The 27,094-nt window shown below is 43.5% G+C and overlaps 1 protein-coding gene across 1 annotated transcript in view; it reads right to left on the reverse strand.

Moving 5' to 3' along the window:
- SLC2A12 (solute carrier family 2 member 12) overlaps positions 1-27,094 on the reverse strand; it is an 81,862-nt gene that overhangs the window by 46,557 nt on the left and 8,211 nt on the right. The window contains exon 2 of the mRNA XM_056563324.1: positions 2,174-3,487. Within this exon, the coding sequence (XP_056419299.1) occupies positions 2,174-3,487 (1,314 nt within the window). The remainder of the gene's footprint in view (positions 1-2,173; positions 3,488-27,094) is intronic.

Consider the following 27,094-nt stretch of genomic DNA (forward strand, 5'->3'; position numbering starts at 1 on the left):
CCTGGAGACACCACTGAACACCTCTGTTTACATTGCTCTGTTTACATTGCTAATTTTCTTTGGTAGTTAATAATTTCATTAGTAAACACGAGTTTTCAAAATAATTGATGTTATTCTATTGCCATGAGTAAGGACTTTATTTTCTACAATATTTGCATGGCAATTTGACCAGGACTGAGGACCAAGAAATGCTCCAAAGGATTGCAAGCAAAGCAATTTTAAAGAGTACCTGTCACAAAACAATCTTCTCTAAACTAGCTCAGATAATAGTCCCTAACTACTCATAACACACCTTCCACCCTTAAAAAGGTTTTCTGATCTTTAAAAAGCTCTGTTTCTTACCTGTTATCTTGCTCACATAGTGCAAGCCCCGGGCGTTCCCCAGCAGGCGTAATGTTCCTGAAGCCTGCTAGGAGACAACTTATGCCCTCAGGCTGTCCTGGCTGTAGTATGAGAGTTAGGACTCATGCCAGGCCAGCATGAGTCCAAGCTCTATAAGAGACTTGCAGCCGGGACATGTAGGAAGACCTCTAGTGGTCATTTTTTCAAAATGAAAATACACATAAAAATAAAAAAATTTTTTAAATACATGAAATTAAAAAGTTGTTTGAAATACAGTAATATACAAAATATCTAAAGTTTTTTTTTGATGACAGGTACTCTTAAGCTTTTGTCTGTCATGCATTTTAGCTGTGGGTCTCTGGAAAGCTACTCCCTGCCAGAGATTTTACTTAGGTATTTTAACAGGATTGTACCAGCAACCTACTATTGTTTCGCCCTGTACTTCTATACGAAATCACAAACTTTTACAGATTGCTTGACTGCACACAAATGCGCATTGCACAATTCTTTATGCAGCAGGAGTACAATCCCAGGTCACAAAGTGGCCAACACACTCCAGGGTTAAGTTCTTGTTATCAAGATATATTGTCTCTTTAAGGACCACTTAAATTAACAGCTATAACAACAATGACTTCACGCAGCTTATAGTCAACTTGCAGTATACAGTACAACACTTAAACATTTCACTTTGTAACAGGGGAAGATGATTTGCTCTCTACACTTAATGTAGCCACCACTGGGCTTGATTCATATTCCACTTATTCCCATGGACTTGGATAAACAGTTCACTCTCTTGGCCTGAGGGAAGCCAGTCTCTTAGGCTTCTTTCACACTGCTGCTGTGCCTCATCAATAACGGCCAGCAAACTCTCTTTTTTTTTTTAGTTTGATGGCCGTCATTTTGATGGGGCGCAATGGGCAACAGCGGGTCCTGATGGACCCTTTATATTCAATGGGGTCCGTGGGGGCACCGCTTTTTTTCAGTGGGAATAGCGGGAGAAAAAAATGGCGCAAGCTGTATTTTTCTCTCTCGCTATTTTCCCCGGCGGCCCCGACGCGCATTACACTACATGTGACAATGGTAGTGTGAAAGGGGCCTTACTGGTATCACTCTTTACCTTGGGCTGACACCTTTTTACAACTGGCTGGCTTCTGTCACAGCAATAACACTTACTGGTGCAGTACCCCTCAGGGACTCTGGAATCTCTGATCTCTTGCTCAGACCCATCAACAGTTTTATGGAAGCCCCAATGAATCACATTGCACTGCTCATCTTAGCACACTGCAGGTGCACTACCGCAATCAGAAGCTGAATACAAATGCACATGGGATGCCTTCCAATAGATTCTGTACCTGCATCAATGTGGGGGTGCTCACATCTAAAGTAGATAGTTCTGACACAATGTACTGGTAGATATGGAACGATGAAGCACTCACCAATAAAACGGCTGTATAATCTTCAAGCTTTATTCCAATAAGAAATAACAGCCAGCGGGTACAGGTACACAGGGAGCGTGATGGAACAGGTGGGTGGGGACATATTTGACGTCAAGCCTGTAATCTTATGGATTACAGGCTTGACGAAGCGCCGCAGAGCATGAAACATGTCTCTGCCCACCTGAGCGTCCCCCGCCTCACCTGTTCCATCACGTGCCCTGTGTTCCTGTACCTGCTGTCTGTTATTTCTTCTTGGAATAAAGCTTGAAGATCATACAGCCGTTTTATGGGTGAGTGCTTCATCGTTCCATATCTACCAGTGCATTATGATTATAATTTACTTAGGAGCATAATCATTTGCAAACATAATTGATTAAAGCAGGAAAAACACTTACTTGGTCCCAAGCCAATGGAAAAAGCTGCTACATAAGACAGAAGGCTGGCCAAATACAACCATTTCATAAATACCGGAACATTTTTTTCTTGAGTCATCTGTGGTCTTTTAGATAAGCTTGGAGCCATCATAGTAGTCAAATATTCCAGTTTTGTCTCATTTCTTGAAACATTTAGCAAAGGTGATAACTGGTGGAGCTCTTTCCAAAGAGACTCATTACTTTTGGATATTGTCTCCAGCTTATAAAAATTGGAGTCCAATAATGACTGGTTAAGTTGAGAATTGGTTTTACAAATGGTATTAAAATTAACATCAATGTTGAGGCTTATTATTCCCATTGTGACCAACGATGCAGCCATAACAGCTGACCCAATACAAAGAAAAGTTTTACTTCCTACACGATCTACAAAGAATGTAGCAGGAATTGTACTGACCACTTTAACAACTCCAATTCCTGTAGAAGCAAGACTAGCAGCTTCATTGCTTTCATAGCCAACTGACTTTAATACCGTAGAGGCGTAAAACAAAATATTTGGTTGTCCAGTAATTTGCACAAAGAAACTTAGTCCTAAACCTATTAACAGTCGAGCTCTCATGTTGTCCCTTGAACAAAATAAGTCCCAAAAGTTATATTGGTATTCAGCTTTAATAGAAGACCTGATGGTTGTGAGTTCTTCATTGGTCTTTGAAGTTGCCCTTAGTTTTTGGAGAACTTTTCCTGCAGCCTCATCGTTTCCCTTCATGATCAGAAAACGAGGACTTGGTGGAAGAAAATACATAGCAATGGCTTGTAAAGCAGCTAAAGGAATAATGAGTCCAAACATATACTGCCAGCCATTGGCAACTGTTGCAAACACATAGTTGGAAATATAGGCCAGTAGAATGCCAACAACTATCATTAGTTCATTTAGAGACACCAGCATTCCTCTCTTATGCTGAGGTGCAATCTCTGCAATGTAGACACAGGTTGCAATAGCAGATAAGGATATGGAAATGCCAATGATAATGCGACCTGCAATAAGGCTTTCATAGGAGGCAATGGCGATCAATAGCAGATTGGCAAGAACAAGTACACAAGAGGTAACCATGATTGTGATTCTCCTTCCATAATAGTCTATAAGAAATCCTCCAACAAGCGAGGCAAAAAGTGCTCCGATGAGTAGTGCGCTCACTACTATTTCCTGCTGTTGACATGTAAGTTCTAATAAGGTATGTAGCTGAAGAAGAGCCCCCGAAATAATTCCTAATTCATAGCCCACAAGTAGTCCGCTTATGGCTGCTATTACTGATGACAGAATGATAAAAAATTCACATCCTAGAAAATAAAAATAAAACATTTAGTTAATAGGGTAGGTAATGAATGTTTATGATAACATATAATATTGTATCATTCACAAAAGTCAAGATGCAGAATTTTCTCAGTGCACTGTTCTCATTGTACATCATATAACTTTCTAATTTACTTTGTGTTTCATCAGCTCTGGCTGCTAGTGAATGGAAACTTTTATACCTTCAGAGATTGTTTGGGGAAGAGGGGTACTGTTTCTTATTAAAGAGACCTAGTAGGTATATGAAGACTTACATTCAGAAAATGCTTCATAGGTTAAAAAAAATAAGGAATGCAAATAAGGTCTCCCCTCAAAAGAAAGAGAGAAATATGTCCAGACCTAGTCTCCATCCACTCTCTGCTATTGACTGTTTATGTCTATGGTATACATCTTTGATCCTGCCACTACTACCTTCACAATACACATTCTGCTATTGACTGTTTATGCTTATTGTATGCTTGTTTCATCCTGCCACTACTACCACCACTACCATTCACCCTCTGCTATTGACTGCATATGCTTATGGTATGCTTCGGCTCCACACTTCTTAATGACCACATTTAATGCAATTAGACTCTGTTTAAAATACCGTAATCCCATCACTTTCTGTTTCCTCTGCCACTCCCCAATTTGGTTTCATGTTCCCACACCTTGCTTTTACACCTGGGATTGCTGACTGCTGGGACTGCTGAGCACACTGACATTTATAGAACAGCACTAGTCATTTGTGCTGGGGTATCTAAGTGATGGCATTTTGAACTGACCAGCTGAATTAAAACCATAATTTAACAAGAGTGAAGGTAACTGCGCCATACCCAAACTTCCCCCTCACACTTCCTAAATCTGAATGTTTATTTTGTCAATAATTATAACCTCTCTTGTCCTCAAACCCTTACCTACCCTAAATCCAGACACAAAGTAGCAAGCTGTTTATCTCTCCATTCCTTCTTGACACTACTCTGCCTCCTATTACTGTAATTTCCATCCCTCAAAAAATGTGTACACACCCTCCTCACAAACTATCCTAATCCCACCTACTATCCCTGTCCCTGCATCTTCTTACCACTGGTGTAATATCTCCTAAACCTGGGCCCCCTCACCAAATCCCATTTGCCACATCTCCTTCTTTTCACCGACCAATCCTCCACACAACCTCTCTAACCTCAAACACTTCCAACCTGACATCTGCAAACTCCCCTGCCTGTCCCCCTCTCAGGCGCACTCTGGTCCTCAACAAACTTTCTTACATCCATGAACTCTTTAGGGACCACAACTACTCCTTTCCAGGCCTCACAGAAACATGGCTAACACCCTCAGACACTGCCCTCCTGCTGCACTGCGGCTCTCAATGTCCCCATACCCCACCATGGCATCTATCCAGAATGCTAGATTGTCTGTCAGCTATATCTTACTCTTTTCCTCCCGCTTTCTCAAACTTAACATGGAGAAAACGGAATTCATAATTTTTTACCCACTCAATTTTCTAATTACAGCCAATGGCTTTACTTTCCCTTCAATCTTATGAGTCCACTGTCTTGGGGTCAATTTTGACTCTGCGTTTTCATTGAAACCACACATTCAGACCCCTACCACCACCTGTACTCTTCACCTCAAAAACATATCTTGAATTCACTCATTCCTCAACTTACTGCCTCACAACTTAACTATTGTTACATGCCCTCATCATCTGCAACATCCTCCTTTGTGGCCTTCCATTAAACATTCTTGATCCCCTCCAATCCATCTTCAACTCTGCTGCACGATTAATCCACCTTCACCTTGCTTCTCCTCTGCCTCTCCCCTGTAACAATCCCTTCACCAACTACCCATTGCCCAACAAATTTAGTTTAAACTGTTCACCAAAACATGCAACGCCATCATCAACCTGTTTCCCTCTATACATCTCTGACCTGATCTCCTGATAAGGTACCTCAAGCAATCACTGATCCTCACAAGACCTCTGCCTGTGCTCTCTCCTTTTCCCCACCACACACAACCATCGGGCTCTCAACACATCGGGCTCCCACTCACCATCAAGACCTTCAAGACCTTCAAGAGCAGCCTAAAGACCCATCTATTTAAGCAAGCCTATGACCTACAGTGACCCTGCTGCTACTGGTCTATGAACAGCTACGTTCCCACCCCTTCAGATAACCAGCTGCTACCCTCACCTACTGTGTCCCTACTCTACCCTTGTAGATTGTAAGCCCACCCAGGCAGGGCCCTCCCTCTATATCAGTCTGTCATTTACTGTGTGTCAAGTTCACTGCACCTGTTTGTATTATGTACTTTAACTCTTATCAAATGTAAAGTGCTCTGGAACCAATGGCACTATAGAAAAAAATTATAATAATACTGTCAGGTGACTGCCATTGCAGACAATGTAGTATGAAATAAAGAGGCTGTCTACAGCCAAATGGGAAGGTAGAGTGAATAGAATAGAAATCCCCTTGAAGAGTAAAAAAAAAGTAGTACAGAAAGAGAGAGCTCCTTTCAGCATATATTAGGATGACTGTATAGGAAAAGGAGTCTCAGGCTGTGGACAGAAAATTATGACTACAGTAATCTTGGTGCTGGAGGAAAACAGAGGGTGGATGAGGAAAAGGAGGAGTCTCCCTCCCCACCAAAGAGGCCTGTAAGAAAACCAAGATAGTTGATAATGGATCTGTGTGCAGGTAGATACCACCTTTTAACATAGAGAGAATTGGGTGCTCAGGGCAGCAGAAGAAAGGCTTCAGCTGTGGCGAGAAGTAATGGCGCTGAGCAATGTAGATGACCTGAGTGGGTGAGATGGCTGCAAATCAGGAACAATTTAAAATTAGAGGTGTGCTTAAAAGAAAAAAATTACTGTCTTAAAACAATGTCTCCTTACCTTTAAGAGGGAGAGTACAATGTTTACTTTATATATAACTGCTTTTCAGTGGATTAAAATTTAATATAAGCAGAGTTAAAAGATAACAAATAATTTGTAAATTTATTGTACTTTTAAAATAACACCTTTCGGCTGAAATAAGTAACCCATGTTTAACTGCACCAACTAGTATATTTCTTCATTCTTCCCATCATCAGTAATAAATATTCAGTGGGTAGCAGTCATAAGCCATAAATGTAGGACATGTTTTGTTAAAGGAGATTCATTTTCCCTCATTTCTGAATAAATCTTTACTTTCATTATATTTACATAATTTTGCTATATAAAATTTGTATTCTATGACTGGCCGTATCCTTAGGGGAAACCATCAATGTATGATCAGTGGGTGTCCATAGGGCCTTGATTGTTTATCTAGACACAGTAATGTAAATACAAGTCTAACCCTAAAATAGATTGATTGGCTGTGCTAAGAATCGACCATCAATAGGAGGTAGAGGACCTCTGAACTCTACCAGTTGACTGAATGGAATACAGTGCTTTAGTAAGTGCAGTATCCAATTCATTGTTTATTAGGCATGGCTCTGTACTTCTAAGAATAGTTGTGCCTAGTACCCCTATTCACTTTAATGGGACAAAGACGAGCTGAAATACCTGGCACAACCATTACTAAAAGTACAGAGCAGTGCAAGGTGAACAATGAACTCCTTTGATAAGCTGATAGATGGGGTTTCTAATATGTTATTCTACATTGATGTAATATCAAAGGGCTATTTGATAGGTCATCAATTTATAATCCTGAATACCTGTTTTAAGTGAACAGAACTGAGTGTGGCTGAGCTGCACTTCTAGACACAGTCACATTGGTTTTGTATGTTTATTATGCCTGTTTGTGAGCAAGAATGCTTGATAGTTTGGCATATCAGGTCCCATTCATGTCAGGTTAAATTAAAGTGTAAAAGCGCTCAAACATAAAGACAATGAATTTAATATACTGTATAAACAAATTATGGTAAAAATGTTTCATTTACTTTGACAACAACCAAGTGTCAAAACTCAGAAATACACACCTGACTTCTAACTATTTTATGACAATGTAAATATGTTATTCAAGTAGCGTATAGGACTTTTGTTTCTTTTACGTATACAAAATCCATCAGAGGATATACACGTTCTCACTTTGTTCCTGTAGAAGGTGTGTTACTACCTTGTGGGCAAAAGTTTATAGGAAAACTGCAATTTTGCAACTTTTGGAGGGTTTAGTTTTTATGCAGTGCACTTTATGGTAAGAATGATACATTAACATTATTCTGTAAGTGAATGCAATTAAAACAATACCCAATTTACTGTATAACATTTTTCTATTATTGTACTACTTAAAAAAAAGGCTAACTTTTTTTAAAACAAAATTCATGTTCATAAAATTGTCCTTTTCTTACCCTGATAACTTTTTTATTTTTCTGTAAACAGGTATGTATGAAGGCTAATTTTTTGCGCCATGATCTGTAGTTTTTATCAGTACCATTTTTGCTTTGATAATTTTATTTCTGACATCCGATCTAAAAATCAGTATTTTTTGTATTTGCTGTTTGCAGTAAGTATGTCTTTTGTTTACTGAATGTGTAGGGTCACTATTATACCGTATATACTCGAGTATAAGCAGAGTTTTTCAGCACGATTTTTATGTTCGGGTCGGCTTATACTCGAGTATATATGATATCAAATTTCAGCAGCAATTTCTATGGGGATATTTATCAAAACCTGTGGGGAGGAAAAGTTGACCAATTGGCCATAGGAACCAATCAGATCACTTCTTTCATCTGACAGAGTCCTTTTTATAAATGAAAGAAGTGATCTGATGCCCACCTCTGCACACATTTTGATAAATCTCCCCCATAGTGTTTACCTTCCTACTGAACTTTCAGGAGACTATTGATATCTGATCTGACTGTTGCTTAATGTGTTATCACAGGTACATTTGGTTTCTTCTTTTCTGTTTTGATAATGAATGTTATGTGCCATGTCAGTGGCTACAGTAGTTTATTCGAGAGATTATAGGGCAATATAATTTTTTATTGCTGGTAAGTATTAGTACATTTTTGAAAAATATAAAAACGTCTGAGCCGAACTAATAACCATTATTCGAGATAATTGGAATAAGCCTAATGTAGAATATTATTTATCATTAGTAGAAGTAGAAAAGCAGGGTGCACACCTTCTGGGTGTTGTGATTACAGTTCATAATCTACAGGATGAATCCCTGGATCAGCATGCCATCTAAGTTAGGAAATTCCTACAACATCTGTATGAAGTCAGTATGTTCTTGAAATCTTGATGTTATTTTCTCTTCTGCCGAAAAGTTAATTGTCTTTCTACAATTCTTATAAATGTTGTATCTGAGATACAGAAGTTAGTTTGTGAGCCCTACTGAAGATAAGAACTTATGTGTAACATTGTAGTGTCCCAGTATAATTGTTTCAGCTAAAAACCTAGCGCCACCATGCACATTGGATTGTAGCCTGATGGATGACATGTACCTGTTGCCTATGTTGAACTTACATGTGCTGTAAGTGGGCACTGTCAGATACAAAAAGGTTTTATATGTCGTACATCTTGGCAAAACATGAACATTTCTTATATACTTCATAAGTCAATTTTATTTCCTTTTTAAAGAAATCATGGCTTAGTCCAGTAAGTGAGGGTGGACTATCACTCATCTGTGTGTCTGATAAGACAGGAGAGAGCACAGTGGACTCCTATCAGACAGGAGAGAGCACAGATGATTCCCATCAGACAGGAGAGAGCACAGAGGAGTCCTATCAGACAGTAGAGAGCACAGAGGAGTCCTATCAGACAGGAGAGAGCACAGAGGAGTCCTATCAGACAGGAGAGAGCACAGAGGAGTACTATCAGACAGGATAGAGCACAGAGGAGTGCTATCAGACACGATAGAGCACAGAGGAGTCCTATCTGACAGGAGAGAGCACAGAGGAGTGCTATCAGACAGGAGAGAGCACAGAGGAGTGCTATCATACAGGAGGGAACACAGAGGAGTCCTATCAGACAGGAAAGAGTACAGAGGAGTACTATCAGACAGGAGAGAGCACATAGTAGTCTTATCAGACAGGAGAGAGCACAGAGGAGTGCTATCAGACAGGAGAGAGCACAGAGGAGTACTATTAGACAGGAGAGAGCACAGAAGAGTGCTATCAGACAAGAGAGAGCACAGAGGAGTACTATCAGACAGGAGAGAGCACATAGGAGTGCTAACAGACAGAAGAGAGCACAGAGGAGTACTATCAGACAGGAGAGAGCACAGAAGAGTCCTATCAGACAGGAGAGAGCAAAGAGGAGTCCTATCAGACAGGAGAAAGCACAGAGGAGTCCTATCAGACAGGAGAGAGCACAGAGGAGTACTATCAGGCAGGAGAGAACACAGAGAAGTACTATCAGACAGGAGAGAGCACAGAAGAGTGCTATGAGACAAGAGAGAACACAGAGAAGTACTATCAGACAGGAGAGAGCACAGAGGAGTACTATCAGACAGTAGAGAGCACAGAGGAGTACTATCAGACAGGAGAGAGCACAGAAGAGTGCTATGAGACAAGAGAGAACACAGAGGAGTACTATCAGACAGGAGAGAGCACAGAAGAGTGCTATGAGACAAGAGAGAACACAGAGGAGTACTATCAGACAGGAGAGAGCACAGAGGAGTACTATCAGACAAGAGAGAGCACAGAAGAGTGCTATTGGACAGGAGAGAGCACAGAGGAGTCCTATCAGACAGGAGAGAGCACAGAGGGGTACTATCAGACAGAAGAGTACTATCAGACAGGAGAGAGCACACAGGAGTGCTAACCCACCTTTACTTACTGGACTATGTCCTTGCCTGTGCTTCAGCTTGGACAAAGCCATGCTTTTATAAGCCATGATTTCTAATAGTTTATTAGAAAGGTTAATGTTTTGCCACGATTTACAACATATAAAAAGTATTGCTGTTCATCTCAGTACGGAGAGCTGAACTACAAGACTGCAATTCAAAAAAGAAAGAAAATAAAAAACACTCCAAAATGGTGCACAAATAATGAAAAATACAACACTTTATTTAGTACACGATACACAGTCCACGGAAACCCAATACAATCTATTAAAACATGCCATGAAAAGGCAGAAAACTCCACATGAGGTGGGGGGCAATGGATCCCACCCCCAGGGTGCTCAAACCCCTATGGGTGTGATGTAATTATTTTAATTACACCACGCCCGTAGTATACCTTCAACAGGGAATTGTAAGGTTTGCTGGCATTCATTGGTCTGGACTGGCTGCAAGGCAATTAAACAGTTATGATATTTCATTGAATATGTGTACTCCACACTACTCCTAAGGAAGTTGTCTAAGTATGACGGAATGCATGAAGGTTTCATCTGGGTGCTCATCTACTGGGGCACTTTTTAAACTTCCCCTATTGGTCTGATGTCTACTATTTTGTGACCCCCCCACAATTGTGAGGTTGTATACCATTAGAATAAATCTGTAGTTATTTAACTGTGACTGGGTTCTACTAGGCAGGAGTTGGGTTTACATAAGACTGCATACTAAACAACCAGTTTATTGGGGACAGTTGCGCATACAGTATTGGGGTTTGAGCGGCCTGGGTGTGGGATCCATGACCCCCACCACATGCGGAATTTCTTGTATTTTAATATCATGTGTAATTAATAAAGTATTGTATTTTTCATTGTTTGATGTGCTCCATTTTGGAGTGTGTTTTTTTTTTAACCTTTTAAACAGCACCCATATGTTATTTATTTGGTTGAGCCCGACACATTTTTCTAGTTTGGACTACAAGACCAGACATAGCCCACAGATGTGGATGTTATTTCTTTAAAAAAAAAATTTTGTAGTTTCCAGGCACTTATTTAATCTCTAGATGTGGCATACATACTAGGATAGAACATTCTCCCAGTAGAAGAGTGGTCAAGGTTGCTATCTTGAGCGGTCAAGAGTGCCCTAATTTTTACAGACTAAATATTGATCCAAATGGTTATCTGTAGATATGTTCTATGTTTCTAAATAGAAAGAAAATGTAATGTCTCTGTCTCTCAGAAACACGTGGAGGCATAGTAAGGGCTCATATACTTCATATGGTGCCATATGACAGCTCTTTAGAACTCTGCGGTTGTGCTGAACCAAAATATTGCCATATGCAGTATGAATAAGGCTGATCCTACTCTCTCACAATGTGTTAGCTGGCTTCCTATCATTTATTAGATGTTATTACTGCTCTTGTTTTTTGATGACGCAGATTTTTCACTACTTGGTAAATGTGTGAAAAAAACACTTTACTTTATCAGCACTTATGCCCCCAGATAATAGGAGTCCTTGGAAATTTGGCCTTGTTTACTGAGGTAAACCTTACAATATATTGCAGAATGGTTTTCATGTTTAAAGAGATGAAAAGTGTAAAGGGCAAAAAAAAAAAGTCTAAATAACCTGACAGAAAAACTGCTTCCACCGTGAGAACCTAAATGTCGCACTGATAAGATTCTTTCTTGACTTTCTGTGTGTTATAACCAAAATGGTCTAATAGTAAAAGGAAGTAGCTTAAATCATTTACATACATTTATAATTTGAAGAATTTGGAATCGTATAAACTAGTCTTAGTCTTTGTTTGCATGTTATTTTGAGCACAATAATAATTCATGCAAATTAATCTTTCTAATTAAAATTTCCATTATATAAATCTTTTAGGACCCTTATTTAAAATACTCAATAGTACTCAAACCACTTAACATCAAGATTGGGAGAACTGATCTACATGCTGTAGAATGACCTCAGGTAACCTTTGTCAACGTTCTAGCAGTTGGGAAGGTTACGTTTCAACTATTGCCAATACGATAAGGCAAAAAAATTAAATAGAGCCTAGGTAGAGATGGCCATTATGGCATTGGTACCTCAGAAAAGACTACGAAGCAGAGGCAGGTATACGCTTCCTACATTTTACAGACCAATATATTATACTGTGTAAAGCCAAAGAAAAACAAAATGTTATCCATGCAAGAAGATTTTACGATGTGTCATGAACTGAGCTTGTTTTGAGTTATACTTTACACTGCACTTGCTTTGTGGTTGTGCACAGTAACTGCCCTATATTAACCCACAGTTTTGTACTTTCTGCACCTGATTATTCTGGCTTTTCCCTTATCAGGTATCCAGCATTTCTTAGAACCCATGGACCAGGGCGTCTGTCATGAGTCCCCTGAAGCCAGTCTATGTGCTATATCTGATTCAGCTTATAACTGAGCTGCAAGCCAAGCTTGCAGTTTCTGTATTGTAACCTTCTATGTGTTGTGCTTTAATGCTATATACAATATGACCATAGTTAAAAATTATGTTTTTGGGTCCCAGAATGAGCCAGTATTGTTACAAAATGACTTTTTATCTTGTCTAACAGTGGTACAAAGCAATACACAAGGCACCCAAACTAGTTCACTTGTTTCCTATGTTCTGTCTCAGTCTCTCTGTTGCTAGAGGTGGAATTCCCTTTGCAACAGACTGGGAACAATAGATTGAAGGGAAGTGAGACACTTATTGAACAAGAATTTAGAGCTTTTTTTTCTAGTGTTTAGAGACATTTTTGGTAAAAAAAAGTGATTTATAAATATTTATGAAATCCCCAAGGTTATCAACTGGAGGAAAGTTGCTTGAAAGGGCAGAGACCATTTAAGCTTTATTTATATAAATACAGAATACACAAGAATTATGATTAGAATAAAATCACTTGAATGTTACGTGTAGTGCTCCATAATGACTAGCAGTCTATTGATCATATCCTTGCTACAACTTCTGGCAAAAATTACGGACTCACTACACTAAACATAAGTTCACCTAGCTATTTTACTTACTAACAAATTCACAAATCACAGATATGACACCATACAATGGATTGAGAGCCAGCCCCAACATACTGGGTTATAGTGCAGGTGAACAGCATTAAAACCAGTGGTCACTTACTAAGTAAGTCAAGTAATAGGACCAGTATTGCCAGAGTTATGCCTGTTTAATCTCCTATTGCTATAGCTCTGCTGTGAGCAATGGAGGCAGGGAGCCAGCTTGTTGTGCTCCCCTGCCTTCACATTATTCCCTGCTCTGCTCAGAAAGGCATCGGCAGGTTCTCACATCCTAGTGATGTGAGTGTAAATAAATTACCATATTCTTGACAGGGGTGGGCATAGCACTGCATATTGAGGAGGCAGGAGAGCATGGCAAGCTGGCTCCCCACCTCAATTGCACACAGCAGCGCAATAGCAATATGAGATTTAACGGTTATAACTGGCAATTCTGGACATATTAATGTAAGCAACCACTCATTTTAATGCTGTTCGTCAGCACTATAGCCCAGTAGTTTGGGTTTATACCTGGACAATGACTGTAGAGGTCATCTCTCTTTGATCTTTAACTGACATGCAACTCCATATCATAAATAAGTGGGGAAAAGTTATTGTTGTGTTTAGGCTCATCTGTATATGTTTCTTTAGAAAGGCACCAGACAAATACTCCTAGGCCACTGCAGATTGGGGATTTAGCACTGAATATCACCTTCATCTAATCCTCCACCTTCCATAATTAAAGAGAAGGCGGAGCTACTGAATGGGTTCTTTAGTTCTGTATATACTAGGGAAGAAGGAGGAGCTGACATTGGCCAGGTCAGTGCTGTAACACATCATGCAATGTACTGAACTGGCTTAATGTAGAGATGATACAAGGTAAGTTAAGTAATATAAATGTAAGTAAATCTCCAGGGCCAGATGGATTGCACCCAAGAGTTCTTAGAGAGGTAAGTTCAGTAATATCTGTACCCCTGTTCATGATATTTAGAGATTCTCTGGTGTCTGGTATTGTGCCAAGGGACTGGCGCAAGGCGAATGTGGTACCAATCTTCAAGAAGGGCACTAGGTCTTCTCCAGGAAACTATAGACCGGTAAGTTTAACGTGCATTGTGGGTAAATTGTTTGAAGGACTTATAAGGGATTACATACAGGAATACATAGGGGATAATTGTATTATAAGTGATAGCCAGCATGGGTTTACTAAGGATAGAAGTTGTCAAACCAATCTAATTTGCTTTTATGAAGAGGTGAGTAGAAGCCTTGACAGAGGAATGACTGTGGATATAGTGTTTCTGGATTTTGCTAAATCATTTGATACTGTCCCTCATAGACGTCTGACAGGTAAGTTAAGGTCTTTGGGTTTGGAAATTTTAGTTTGTAACTGGATTGAACACTGGCTCTGTTACGCCGAGCGCTCCGGGTCCCCGCTCCTCCCCGGAGCGCTCGCTACACTCTCCTCACTGCAGCGCTCCGGTCAGATCCACTGACCCGGGGCGCTGCGATACCGCCTCCAGCCGGGATGCGATTCGCGATGCGGGTAGCGCCCGCTCGCGATGCGCACCCCGGCTCCCGTACCTGACTCGCTCTCCGTCGGTCCTGTCCCGGCGCGCGCGGCCCCGCTCCTTAGGGCGCGCGCGCGCCGGGTCTTTGCGATTTAAAGGGCCACTGCGCCGCTGATTGGCGCAGTGGTTCCAATTAGTCTGATCACCTGTGCACTTCCCTATATCACCTCACTTCCCCTGCACTTCCTTGCCGGATCTTGTTGCCATCGTGCCAGTGAAAGCGTTTCCTTGTGTGTTCCTAGCCTGTGTTCCAGACCTCCTGCCGTTGCCCCTGACTACGATCCTTGCTGCCTGCCCCGACCTTCTGCTACGTCCGACCTTGCTTCTGTCTACTCCCTTGTACCGCGCCTATCTTCAGCAGCCAGAGAGGTTGAGCCGTTGCTAGTGGATACGACCTGGTCACTACCGCCGCAGCAAGACCATCCCGCTTTGCGGCGGGCTCTGGTGAAAACCAGTAGTGACTTAGAACCGATCCACTAGCACGGTCCACGCCAATCCCTCTCCGGCACAGAGGATCCACTACCTGCCAGCCGGCATCGTGACAGTAGATCCGGCCATGGATCCCGCTGAAGTTCCTCTGCCAGTTGTCGCTGACCTCACCACGGTGGTCGCCCAGCAGTCACAACAGATAGCGCAACAAGGCCAACAGCTGTCTCAACTGACCGTTATGCTACAGCAGTTACTACCACAGCTTCAGCAATCATCTCCTCCGCCAGCTCCTGCACCTCCTCCGCAGCGAGTGGCCGCTTCTGGTCTACGCCTATCCTTGCCGGATAAATTTGATGGGGACTCTAACTTTTGCCGTGGCTTTCTTTCCCAGTGTTCCCTGCACTTGGAGATGATGTCGGACCAGTTTCCCACTGAAAGGTCTAAGGTGGCTTTCGTAGTCAGCCTTCTGTCTGGAAAAGCCCTGTCTTGGGCCACACCGCTCTGGGACCGCAATGACCCCGTCACTGCCTCTGTACACTCCTTCTTCTCGGAAATCCGAAGTGTCTTTGAGGAACCTGCCCGAGCCTCTTCTGCTGAGACTGCCCTGTTGAACCTGGTCCAGGGTAATTCTTCCGTTGGCGAGTATGCCGTACAATTCCGTACTCTTGCTTCAGAATTATCCTGGAATAATGAGGCCCTCTGCGCGACCTTTAAAAAAGGCCTATCCAGCAACATTAAAGATGTTCTGGCCGCACGAGAAATCCCTGCTAATCTACATGAACTCATTCACCTAGCCACTCGCATTGACATGCGTTTTTCCGAAAGGCGTCAGGAGCTCCGCCAGGATATGGACTCTGTTCGCACGAGGCGTTTCTTCTCCTCGGCTCCTCTCTCCTCTGGTCCCCTGCAATCTGTTCCTGTGCCTCCCGCCGTGGAGGCTATGCAGGTCGACCGGTCTCGCCTGACACCTCAAGAGAGGACACGACGCCGCATGGAGAATCTCTGCCTGTACTGTGCTAGTACCGAACACTTCCTGAAGGATTGTCCTATCCGTCCTCCCCGCCTGGAACGACGTACGCTGACTCCGCACAAAGGTGAGTGTTACGCCGAGCGCTCCGGGTCCCCGCTCCTCCCCGGAGCGCTCGCTTCACTCTCTCCGCTGCAGCGCTCCGGTCACGTCCTCTGACCCGGGGCGCTGCGATCCCGCTGCCAGCCGGGATGCGATTCGCGATGCGGGTAGCGCCCGCTCGCGATGCGCACCCCGGCTCCCCTACCTGACTCGCTCCCCGTCTGTTCTGTCCCGGCGCGCGCGGCCCCGCTCCCTAGGGCGCGCGCGCGCCGGGTCTCTGCGATTTAAAGGGCCACTGCGCCGCTGATTGGCGCAGTGGTTCCAATTAGGGTAATCACCTGTGCACTTCCCTATATTACCTCACTTCCCTTGCACTCCCTTGCCGGATCTTGTTGCCTTAGTGCCAGTGAAAGCGTTCCTTGTGTGTTCCTTGCCTGTGTTTCCAGACCTTCTGCCGTTGCCCCTGACTACGATCCTTGCTGCCTGCCCCGACCTTCTGCTACGTCCGACCTTGCTTCTGCCTACTCCCCTGTACCGCGCCTATCTTCAGCAGCCAGAGAGGTGAGCCGTTGCTAGTGGATACGACCTGGTCACTACCGCCGCAGCAAGACCATCCCGCTTTGCGGCGGGCTCTGGTGAAAACCAGTAGTGGCTTAGAACCGGTCCACTAGCACGGTCCACGCCAATCCCTCTCTGGCACAGAGGGTCCACTACCTGCCAGCCGGCATCGTGACAGTGAGACAGTCCTTGATGTCTACTCTGCTTCTCCACGTCTTACTGTGCCTGTGCGGATATCTGCCTCTGCCTTCTCCTTCTCTACTATGGCCTTCTTGGACTCCGGATCTGCAGGAAATTTTATTTTGGCCTCTCTCGTCAACAGGTTCAACATCCCAGTGACCAGTCTCGCCAGACCCCTCTACATCAATTGTGTAAACAATGAAAGATTGGACTGTACCATAGGTTTCCGCACGGAGCCCCTTCTAATGTGCATCGGATCTCATCACGAGAGGATTGAACTTTTGGTCCTCCCCAATTGCACTTCTGAAATTCTCCTTGGACTTCCCTGGCTTCAACTTCATTCCCCAACCCTGGATTGGTCCACTGGGGAGATCAAGAGTTGGGGGCCCTCTTGTTCCAAGGACTGCCTAAAACCGGTTCCCAGTAACCCTTGCCGTGACTCTGTGGTTCCTCCTGTAACCGGTCTCCCTAAGGCCTATATGGACTTTGCGGATGTTTTTTGCAAAAAACAAGCTGAGACTCTACCTCCTCACAGGCCTTATGATTGTCCTATCGACCTCCTCCCGGGCACTACTCCACCCCGGGGCAGAATTTATCCTCTGTCCGCCCCAGAGACTCTTGCCATGTCTGAATACGTCCAGGAAAATTTAAAAAAGGACTTTATCCGTAAATCCTCCTCTCCTGCCGGAGCCGGATTTTTCTTTGTGTCCAAAAAAGATGGCTCCCTACGTCCTTGCATTGACTACCGCGGTCTTAATAAAATCACGGTTAAGAACCGCTACCCCCTACCCCTCATCTCTGAACTCTTTGATCGCCTCCAAGGTGCCCACATCTTTACCAAACTGGACTTAAGAGGTGCTTATAATCTCATCCGCATCAGAGAGGGGGATGAATGGAAAACGGCATTTAACACCAGAGATGGACACTTTGAGTATCTGGTCATGCCCTTTGGCCTGTGCAACGCACCTGCCGTCTTCCAAGACTTTGTTAATGAAATTTTTCGTGATCTTTTATACTCCTGTGTTGTTGTATATCTGGACGATATCCTGATTTTTTCTGCCAATCTAGAAGAACACCGCCAGCATGTCCGTATGGTTCTTCAGAGACTTCGTGACAATCAACTCTATGCCAAAATAGAGAAATGTCTGTTTGAATGCCAATCTCTTCCTTTCCTAGGATACTTGGTCTCTGGCCAGGGACTACAAATGGATCCAGACAAACTCTCTGCCGTCTTAGATTGGCCACGCCCCTCCGGACTCCGTGCTATCCAACGCTTTTTGGGGTTCGCCAATTATTACAGGCAATTTATTCCACATTTTTCTACCGTTGTGGCTCCTATCGTGGCTTTAACCAAAAAAAATGCCGATCCCAAGTCTTGGCCTCCTCAAGCGGAAGACGCCTTTAAACGGCTCAAGTCTGCCTTTTCTTCGGCTCCCGTGCTCTCCAGACCTGACCCATCCAAACCCTTCCTATTGGAGGTTGATGCCTCCTCAGTGGGAGCTGGAGCTGTCCTTCTACAAAAAAATTCTTCCGGGCATGCTGTTACTTGTGGTTTTTTTTCTAGGACCTTCTCTCCGGCGGAGAGGAACTACTCCATCGGGGATCGAGAGCTTCTAGCCATTAAATTAGCACTTGAGGAATGGAGGCATCTGCTGGAGGGATCAAGATTTCCAGTTATTATTTACACCGATCACAAGAACCTCTCCTACCTCCAGTCTGCCCAACGGCTGAATCCTCGCCAGGCCAGGTGGTCTCTGTTCTTTGCCCGATTTAATTTTGAAATTCACTTTCGGCCTGCCGATAAGAACATTAGGGCCGATGCTCTCTCTCGTTCCTCGGATGCTTCTGAAGTTGAACTCTCTCCGCAACACATCATTCCTCCTGACTGCCTGATTTCCACTTCTCCAGCCTCCATCAGGCAAACTCCTCCAGGAAAGACCTTTGTTTCTCCACGCCAACGCCTCGGAATCCTCAAATGGGGTCACTCCTCCCATCTCGCAGGTCATGCGGGCATCAAGAAATCTGTGCAACTCATCTCTCACTTCTATTGGTCGCCGACTCTGGAGACGGATGTTGTGGACTTTGTGCGAGCCTGCACTATCTGTGCCCGGGATAAGACTCCTCGCCAGAAGCCCGCTGGTTTTCTTCATCCTCTGCCTGTCCCCGAACAGCCTTGGTCTCTGATTGGTATGGATTTTATTACTGATTTACCCCCTTCCCGTGGCAACACTGTTATTTGGGTGGTCGTTGATCGATTCTCCAAAATGGCACATTTCATCCCTCTTCCTGGTCTTCCTTCAGCGCCTCAGTTGGCTAAACAATTTTTTGTACACATTTTTCGTCTTCACGGGTTGCCTACGCAGATCGTCTCGGATAGAGGCGTCCAATTCGTGTCTAAATTCTGGAGGGCTCTCTGTAAACAACTCAAGATTAAATTAAATTTTTCTTCTGCATATCATCCTCAATCCAATGGACAAGTAGAAAGAATTAACCAGGTCTTGGGTGATTATTTACGACATTTTGTTTCCTCCCGCCAGGATGACTGGGCAGATCTTCTTCCATGGGCCGAATTCTCGTATAACTTCAGAGTCTCTGAATCTTCCTCCAAATCCCCATTTTTCGTGGTGTACGGCCGTCACCCTCTTCCCCCCCTCCCTACCCCCTTGCCCTCTGGTCTGCCCGCTGTGGATGAAATTTCTCGTGACCTTTCCATCATATGGAGAGAGACCCAAAATTCTCTCTTACAGGCTTCATCACGCATGAAGAAGTTCGCGGATAAGAAAAGAAGAGCTCCTCCCATTTTTTCCCCTGGAGACAAGGTATGGCTCTCCGCTAAATATGTCCGCTTCCGTGTCCCTAGCTACAAGTTGGGACCACGCTATCTTGGTCCTTTCAAAATTTTGTGCCAGATTAATCCTGTCTCTTACAAACTTCTTCTTCCTCCTTCTCTTCGTATTCCTAATGCCTTTCACGTTTCTCTTCTTAAACCACTTATCATCAACCGTTTCTCTCCCAAATCTGTTCCTCCCACTCCTGTTTCCGGCTCCTCGGACATCTTCTCCGTCAAAGAGATTCTGGCATCCAAAAAGGTCAGAGGGAAAACCTTTTTTTTAGTGGATTGGGAGGGTTGTGGTCCAGAAGAGAGATCCTGGGAACCTGAGGGCAATATCCTAGACAAAAGTCTGCTCCTCAGGTTCTCAGGCTCTAAGAAGAGGGGGAGACCCAAGGGGGGGGGGTACTGTTACGCCGAGCGCTCCGGGTCCCCGCTCCTCCCCGGAGCGCTCGCTACACTCTCCTCACTGCAGCGCTCCGGTCAGATCCACTGACCCGGGGCGCTGCGATACCGCCTCCAGCCGGGATGCGATTCGCGATGCGGGTAGCGCCCGCTCGCGATGCGCACCCCGGCTCCCGTACCTGACTCGCTCTCCGTCGGTCCTGTCCCGGCGCGCGCGGCCCCGCTCCTTAGGGCGCGCGCGCGCCGGGTCTTTGCGATTTAAAGGGCCACTGCGCCGCTGATTGGCGCAGTGGTTCCAATTAGTCTGATCACCTGTGCACTTCCCTATATCACCTCACTTCCCCTGCACTTCCTTGCCGGATCTTGTTGCCATCGTGCCAGTGAAAGCGTTTCCTTGTGTGTTCCTAGCCTGTGTTCCAGACCTCCTGCCGTTGCCCCTGACTACGATCCTTGCTGCCTGCCCCGACCTTCTGCTACGTCCGACCTTGCTTCTGTCTACTCCCTTGTACCGCGCCTATCTTCAGCAGCCAGAGAGGTTGAGCCGTTGCTAGTGGATACGACCTGGTCACTACCGCCGCAGCAAGACCATCCCGCTTTGCGGCGGGCTCTGGTGAAAACCAGTAGTGACTTAGAACCGATCCACTAGCACGGTCCACGCCAATCCCTCTCCGGCACAGAGGATCCACTACCTGCCAGCCGGCATCGTGACAGGCTCATGGATCGTACCCAGAGAGTGGTGGTCAATGATTCGTACTCTGGTTGGTCCCCGGTTGTTAGTGGTGTACCCCAAGGTTCAGTACTGGGCCCGATGTTGTTTAATTTATTTATCAATGATATAGAGGATGGTATTAACAGCTCTGTTTCTATCTTTGCAGATGACACCAAGCTTTGTAGCACGGTACAGTTTATAGAGGATGTGCATAAGTTACAAGATGACTTGGATAGACTAAGTGTCTGGGCATCCACTTGGCAAATGAGGTTCAATGTGGATAAATGTAAAGTTATGCATCTGGGTACTAATAACATGCATGCATCGTATGTCTTAGGGGGGATTAAACTGGCAGAGTCACTGGTAGAGAAGGATCTGGGTGTACTTGTAGATCACAGACTACAGAATAGCATGCAAGGTCAGGCTGCTGCTTCCAAAGCCGGCAGGATATTGTCATGTATAAAATGAGGCATGGACTCAAGGGACAGGGACATAATACTCCCCCTTTATAAAGCATTGGTACGGCCTCACCTGGAATATGCTGTTCAGTTTTGGTCGCCTGTTCATAAAAGGGACAATGTGGAGCTGGAAATGGTGCAGAGACGCGCGACTAAACTAATATGGTGCATGGAACATCTTAGCTACGAGGAGCGATTAAAGGAGTTACAATTGTTTAGTCTTGAGAAGAGACGTTTAAGGGGGGATATGATTAACGTATATAAGTATATTAATGGCCCATACAAAAAATATGGAGAAAAACTGTTCCAGGTTAAACCCCCCCAAAGGATGAGGGGGCACTCCCTCCCTCTGGAGAAGAAAAAGTTTAGTCTCAAGGGGCGACACGCCTTCTTTACCATGAGAACTGTGAACTTATGGAACAGTCTACCTCAGGAACTGGTCACAGCAGGAAAAATTAACAGCTTTAAAACAGGATTAGATACATTCCTGGAACAAAATAACATTAATGTTATGAAGAAATATAAAATCCCATCCCTTCTCCAATATCGCGCCACACCCCTACCCTTCAATTCCCTGGTTGAACTTGATGGACATATGTCTTTTTTCGACCGTACTAACTATAATTCTTCTTTTTAGCCAACTGTATTTTTTTATTTTCTGTTTAGGCATGTGTTTTTTTTTTTTTCTATTTCATAGGTAAATATGTTTAATTCAGACAATATCCTACAGGTTTGTCAAAAACATTGACTCCTGTTATTGGCTGGTAATTTTTTTATTTATTTTGTTGCCCATTTTCTACTTTCAAGACATGGCTCAGATTTATCAGCCTTTTTGAGACATAAACTAATAGTATAATTTGCCCATAGCAACCAATCACAGCTCAGCTTTCAATTTACCTGAGCCATCTGACATTGGCCCTCCTTTACCAAGATAAAACCCACTAGTTTTTGGCAGGTTTTGCCAAGTTATTATGGTGCACAGTGTCTAAAACATGTATGAGACTGTATGAGACATGTCTAAGATACTGTGCGACAGGAAAATCCAACTAACCTGACATTACATTGTAAAAAGCCAAAAAAAAAGGGGCGTGACTGGCCAAAAATGGGGCGTGGTTTCACAACCCAACCTATTTACTATTGAATTCACAGAAAATCCTGTGAATAAATGGCTGGAAATGTCCACCTAGAAAAAGCTGGTCAGAAAATGTTCCCGACTTGTAAATCTGTGATCCCCATAGTAAATAGAGAGGAATCCTACAAGTCTGAAAGAACATTTCACACAAGTAAAACCCCTACACTCTTAGTAAATAAGGCCCAATGTCTTTGGTCTACCCATGTTTTTCTTTTTAACTTTTCCATTGTGTTTCTACAAATTTTCCAAAAGCAACATCTTTTGTTGCACTTTAGAGAGAATTTCCCTTTTCCCGTTATCTTAAAACTGTAGACTTATTTGTATTTTTAGACGTTGCTAGTATGGTGCTTATTTTAGAAATTTTACTTTTAAAGTGATTCCACATATTTCTCCAGAACTTGATCTAGAAAACACATGTCATTAATATAAATAATATTTTGCAGGGGCTGTATAAGATTAGTCAGACTGCTTATAATGTTCTAAGGATAATGTACTGATTCTACTCCATTAGTCCATATTTTTATTAACATTTACAAAACTAAAAATTATTTTTATACTATTCTATAATTGCCTATGATGCCATAGTACTAAGCCATAAGGCTATGTTCACACGAAGAAATTTTGTACGAAATTCGGCAGAGAATTCCGCACGAGTCCCCTTGATTTTAATGGGATTCTGCTGCACTGTGCACATGGCAGAATTTCCGCGGCAGATGTTTTTGCCTTGGAAATCCCGATTGCGATGTCAGCAGAAAGAATAGATTTGTCTTCTTTCTGCAGATTCTGCTCGAAAATGCATTCCCGTCTATGGGACAGCGCAGACAGACATTCTGCACATTGCATATTCCATCAATGCAGTTCCAAGCGGAATCTGCAGAAATAATGAACCTGTTCATTGTTTCTGCAGACGCCAAAATTTTGCACAATGTGCACAGCGCAGCAGAATTCTATTGAAATCAATGAGAATTTCTGAGTGGAATTTATGTGGCGAATTCTGCTAGAAAATTCCACCGTTTGAACATGTCTTACTGAGGAAATTCATCAAGTAAATTCTGCAAGGAATTTCTTCAGTGTGGATGAGCTCTAAAAGGCTACAGCCGAAATGTCTACCTGCGATTGGAAAATATTTGGGCTGTATGAAGTCCAAAGTACATGCCAAAATACTGCAGTCCTTACGCCCCTATTTTGAAAGAAAATGGCTGAAAAACATGTCTAAATCACACATATCAGAATTATTTGATCAGTAACAACTGATCAAACAATTTAGCTAGATTTTCAATAGAATAAAACAATGCGGCCTGTGTATTGTCAATTATTAGCCATGTTAGACATTTTTTATTAGGTTTAGATTCTTTTTTGTAAAACAAAGCAAGAAATCAGCTCACCAGTATGGTATGGGATCAACAGGCGCACGGACATCCAGCAGAACACCAATGTTGAAAACACCTTTCTTGACTTCATTACATCCATTAAAACAGGTACATTACAGGTAATACACATGAGCCATGTCAGCTTAACGCGTTTTGTGGTTGGCCACTTTATGAAGAGCCTTTTGCCGTGGGCAACCACAAAACGCGTTAAGCTGACATGGCTCATGTGTATTACCTGTAATGTACCTGTTTTAATGGATGTAATAAAGTCAAGAAGGGTGTTTTCAACATTGGTGTTCTGCTGGATGTCCGTGCGCCTGTTGATCCCATACCATACTGGTGAGCTGATTTCTTGCTTTGTTTTACAAAAAAAAAGCATCTAAACCTAATAAAAAATGTGTAGCAAGTCATGTAAGATTTTTGCACAAATTACCCCCACTCCACTCCACCTTTTCTTTTAGATACTTATTTTTTGTTACTTTTCCACTATGCCCAAGAAAGGGGCGTTCTCTTGGCACAAGGGGCGTGGCTGAATATGTGACTTGGCATAGTTAATAGTTGGTCTGCTGTTAATTTTAATGGAATTCTGCTGTACTGTGCACCCAGCAGAATATCTGCGGCAAAGGTTTCTGCCGTGGAAACCCCACGCTGTCAATGAAGATAGTTCATTTCCGAGCAGTCCTAATGCCACTAAAACAAGCAAATGTCTGCCCTTGTTTTCCCGGAGGACATTCCACACATTTTATGCTGTGTGAACATTTGTCAAACAGCCTGAGTTACTCTGAGAAATCTGGCACGTTTCTAGACTGTCTAAATGTATTCTAAGAATAAGAAATTTTAAGTAAATCTGAGTCAAAAAGTTCCTATTTGATTGTCTAAGCTTTGAAGTTTAAACATTTGAGGAAAGTAAAGGATACTAAGGGTATATTTTTGGTTAATTCGCTCTGTTCCATTTTGTTGTTCTGGTTTGCATCCTAGTATAAAGCTGCTAGGTCCCTGCAGAGATTACGTCAGTGCTAGAAAATCTTCCAGGATGTGGCTTTTATTGATAGCCAGCAAGTGGAAACATGATAATTTAGCTTTCCTCCAGAAAGAAAATAATTTGTTGTCCCAGAATAAGAATTTTCTCTTTAATTCATCTTTGCATCTCTTCCAAAATGATTTCATCACTCAATATACTTTAAGTTTTTTCCAGCTGGATCACTAGTGTAATGAGGGTTACTAGATCCAACATATGATGTCTTGCCCTGATTATATATATATTGTGTCAGCATATTCCACAGCCCTGTAAAGCACAGCTTGCCTTACACTGGATGATGCCCTGTGCAGTACCCTGTGTTGGTGTCATATGGTGTCTGTTCCTACACTGTATAAATAACCATACAATGCTTAAATAGAAACAGTATACAGTATAGTAACCAAATAAGCATGCTATAGTGTAGACATATATTGGGAGATTTATCAAAACCTGTCTAGAGGAAAAGTTGCCCAGTTGCCCAAAGCAACCAATCAGCTCACTTCTTTCATTTTTAACAAGGCCTCTGCAAAATGAAAGAAGCAATCTGATTGGTTGCTATGGGCAACTGGACAACTTTTTCTCTGCACAGATTTTGATAAATCTCCCCCATGGCATAATGCTTCAATAAATTTCATAAATACTGTACAGTGCCTAACAGTAGTGCAACACAATGCAAAGTAAATACAAACAAACCATGCTCTGATAACAGCAATAGACAATGACTAAATAACAGTAATATATAGTGGGGAAAAAAAGGATTTAGTCAGCCACCAATTGTGCAAGTTCTCCCACTTAAAAACATGAGAGAGGCCTGTAATTCTCATCATAGGTATACCTCAATTATGAGAGACTTAATGAGAAAAAAAATCCATAAAATCACATTGTATGAATTTTAAAGAAGTTATTTGCAAATTATGGTGGAAAATAAGTATTTGGTCACCTACAAATAATCAAGATTTCTGGCTCTCACAGACACCTGTAACTTCTTCTGTAAGAGTCTCCTCTGTCCTCCACTCATTACCTGTATTAATGGCACCTGTTTGAACTTGTTATCAGTATATAAGACACTTGTCCACAACCTCAAACAGTCACAATCCAAACTCCACTATGGCCAAGACCAAAGAGCTGTTGAAGGACACCAGAAACAAAATTGTAGACCTGCACCAGGCTGGGAAGACTGAATCTGCAATAGGCAAGTAGCTTGGTGTGAAAAAATCTGTGGAAGCAATTATTAGAAAATGGAAGACATACAAGACCACTGATCCTCTCCCTCGATCTGGGGCTCCATGCAAGATCTCACCCCGGGTGTCAAAATGATCACAAGAGCGGTGAGCAAAAATCCCAGAATCACACGGGGGAGGGGGGGGGGGGCCCTAGTGAATGACCTGCAGAGAGCTGGGACCAAAGTAACAAAAGCCACTGTTACGCCGAGCGCTCCGGGTCCCTGCTCCTCCCCGGAGCGCTCGCGGCGTTCCCCTCTCTGCAGCGCCCAGGTCAGACCCGCTGACCGGGAGCGCTGCACTGACACTGCCGGCGGGGATGCGATTCGCATAGTGGGACGCGCCCGCTCGCGAATCACATCCCAAGCTACTCACCTGTCCCGGTCCCCGGCTGTCACGTCCTGGCGTGCGGCTCCGCTCCTTAGGGCCTGAGCGCCAGCTCTCTAAGATTTAAAGGGCCAGTGCACCAATGATTGGTGCCTGGCCCAATCAGTCTAATTAGCTTCCACCTGCTCCACATCCATATAACCTCATTTCCCCTTCCCTGCTTTGCCGGATCTTGTTGCCCTTGTGCCTAGAGAAAGCGTTTACTGTGTTTGCCATTCCAGTGTTCCAGACCTCTTGCTCTCACCATTGACTACGAACCTTGCCGCCTGCCCTGACCTTCTGCTACGTTTGACCTCGCCTCTGTCTAGTCCTTCTATCCCATGCCTTCTCAGCAGTCAGCGAGGTTGAGCCGTTGCTGGTGGATACGACCTGGTTGCTACCGCCGCAGCAAGACCATCCCGCTTTGCGGCGGGCTCTGGTGAATACCAGTAGCAACCTAGAACCGGTCCACCGGTACGGTCCACACCAATCCCTCGTTGACACAGAGGATCCACATCCAGCCTGCCG

This window comes from Hyla sarda, chromosome 3 (assembly GCF_029499605.1).
Source record: "Hyla sarda isolate aHylSar1 chromosome 3, aHylSar1.hap1, whole genome shotgun sequence".
NCBI lineage: Eukaryota > Metazoa > Chordata > Amphibia > Anura > Hylidae > Hyla > Hyla sarda.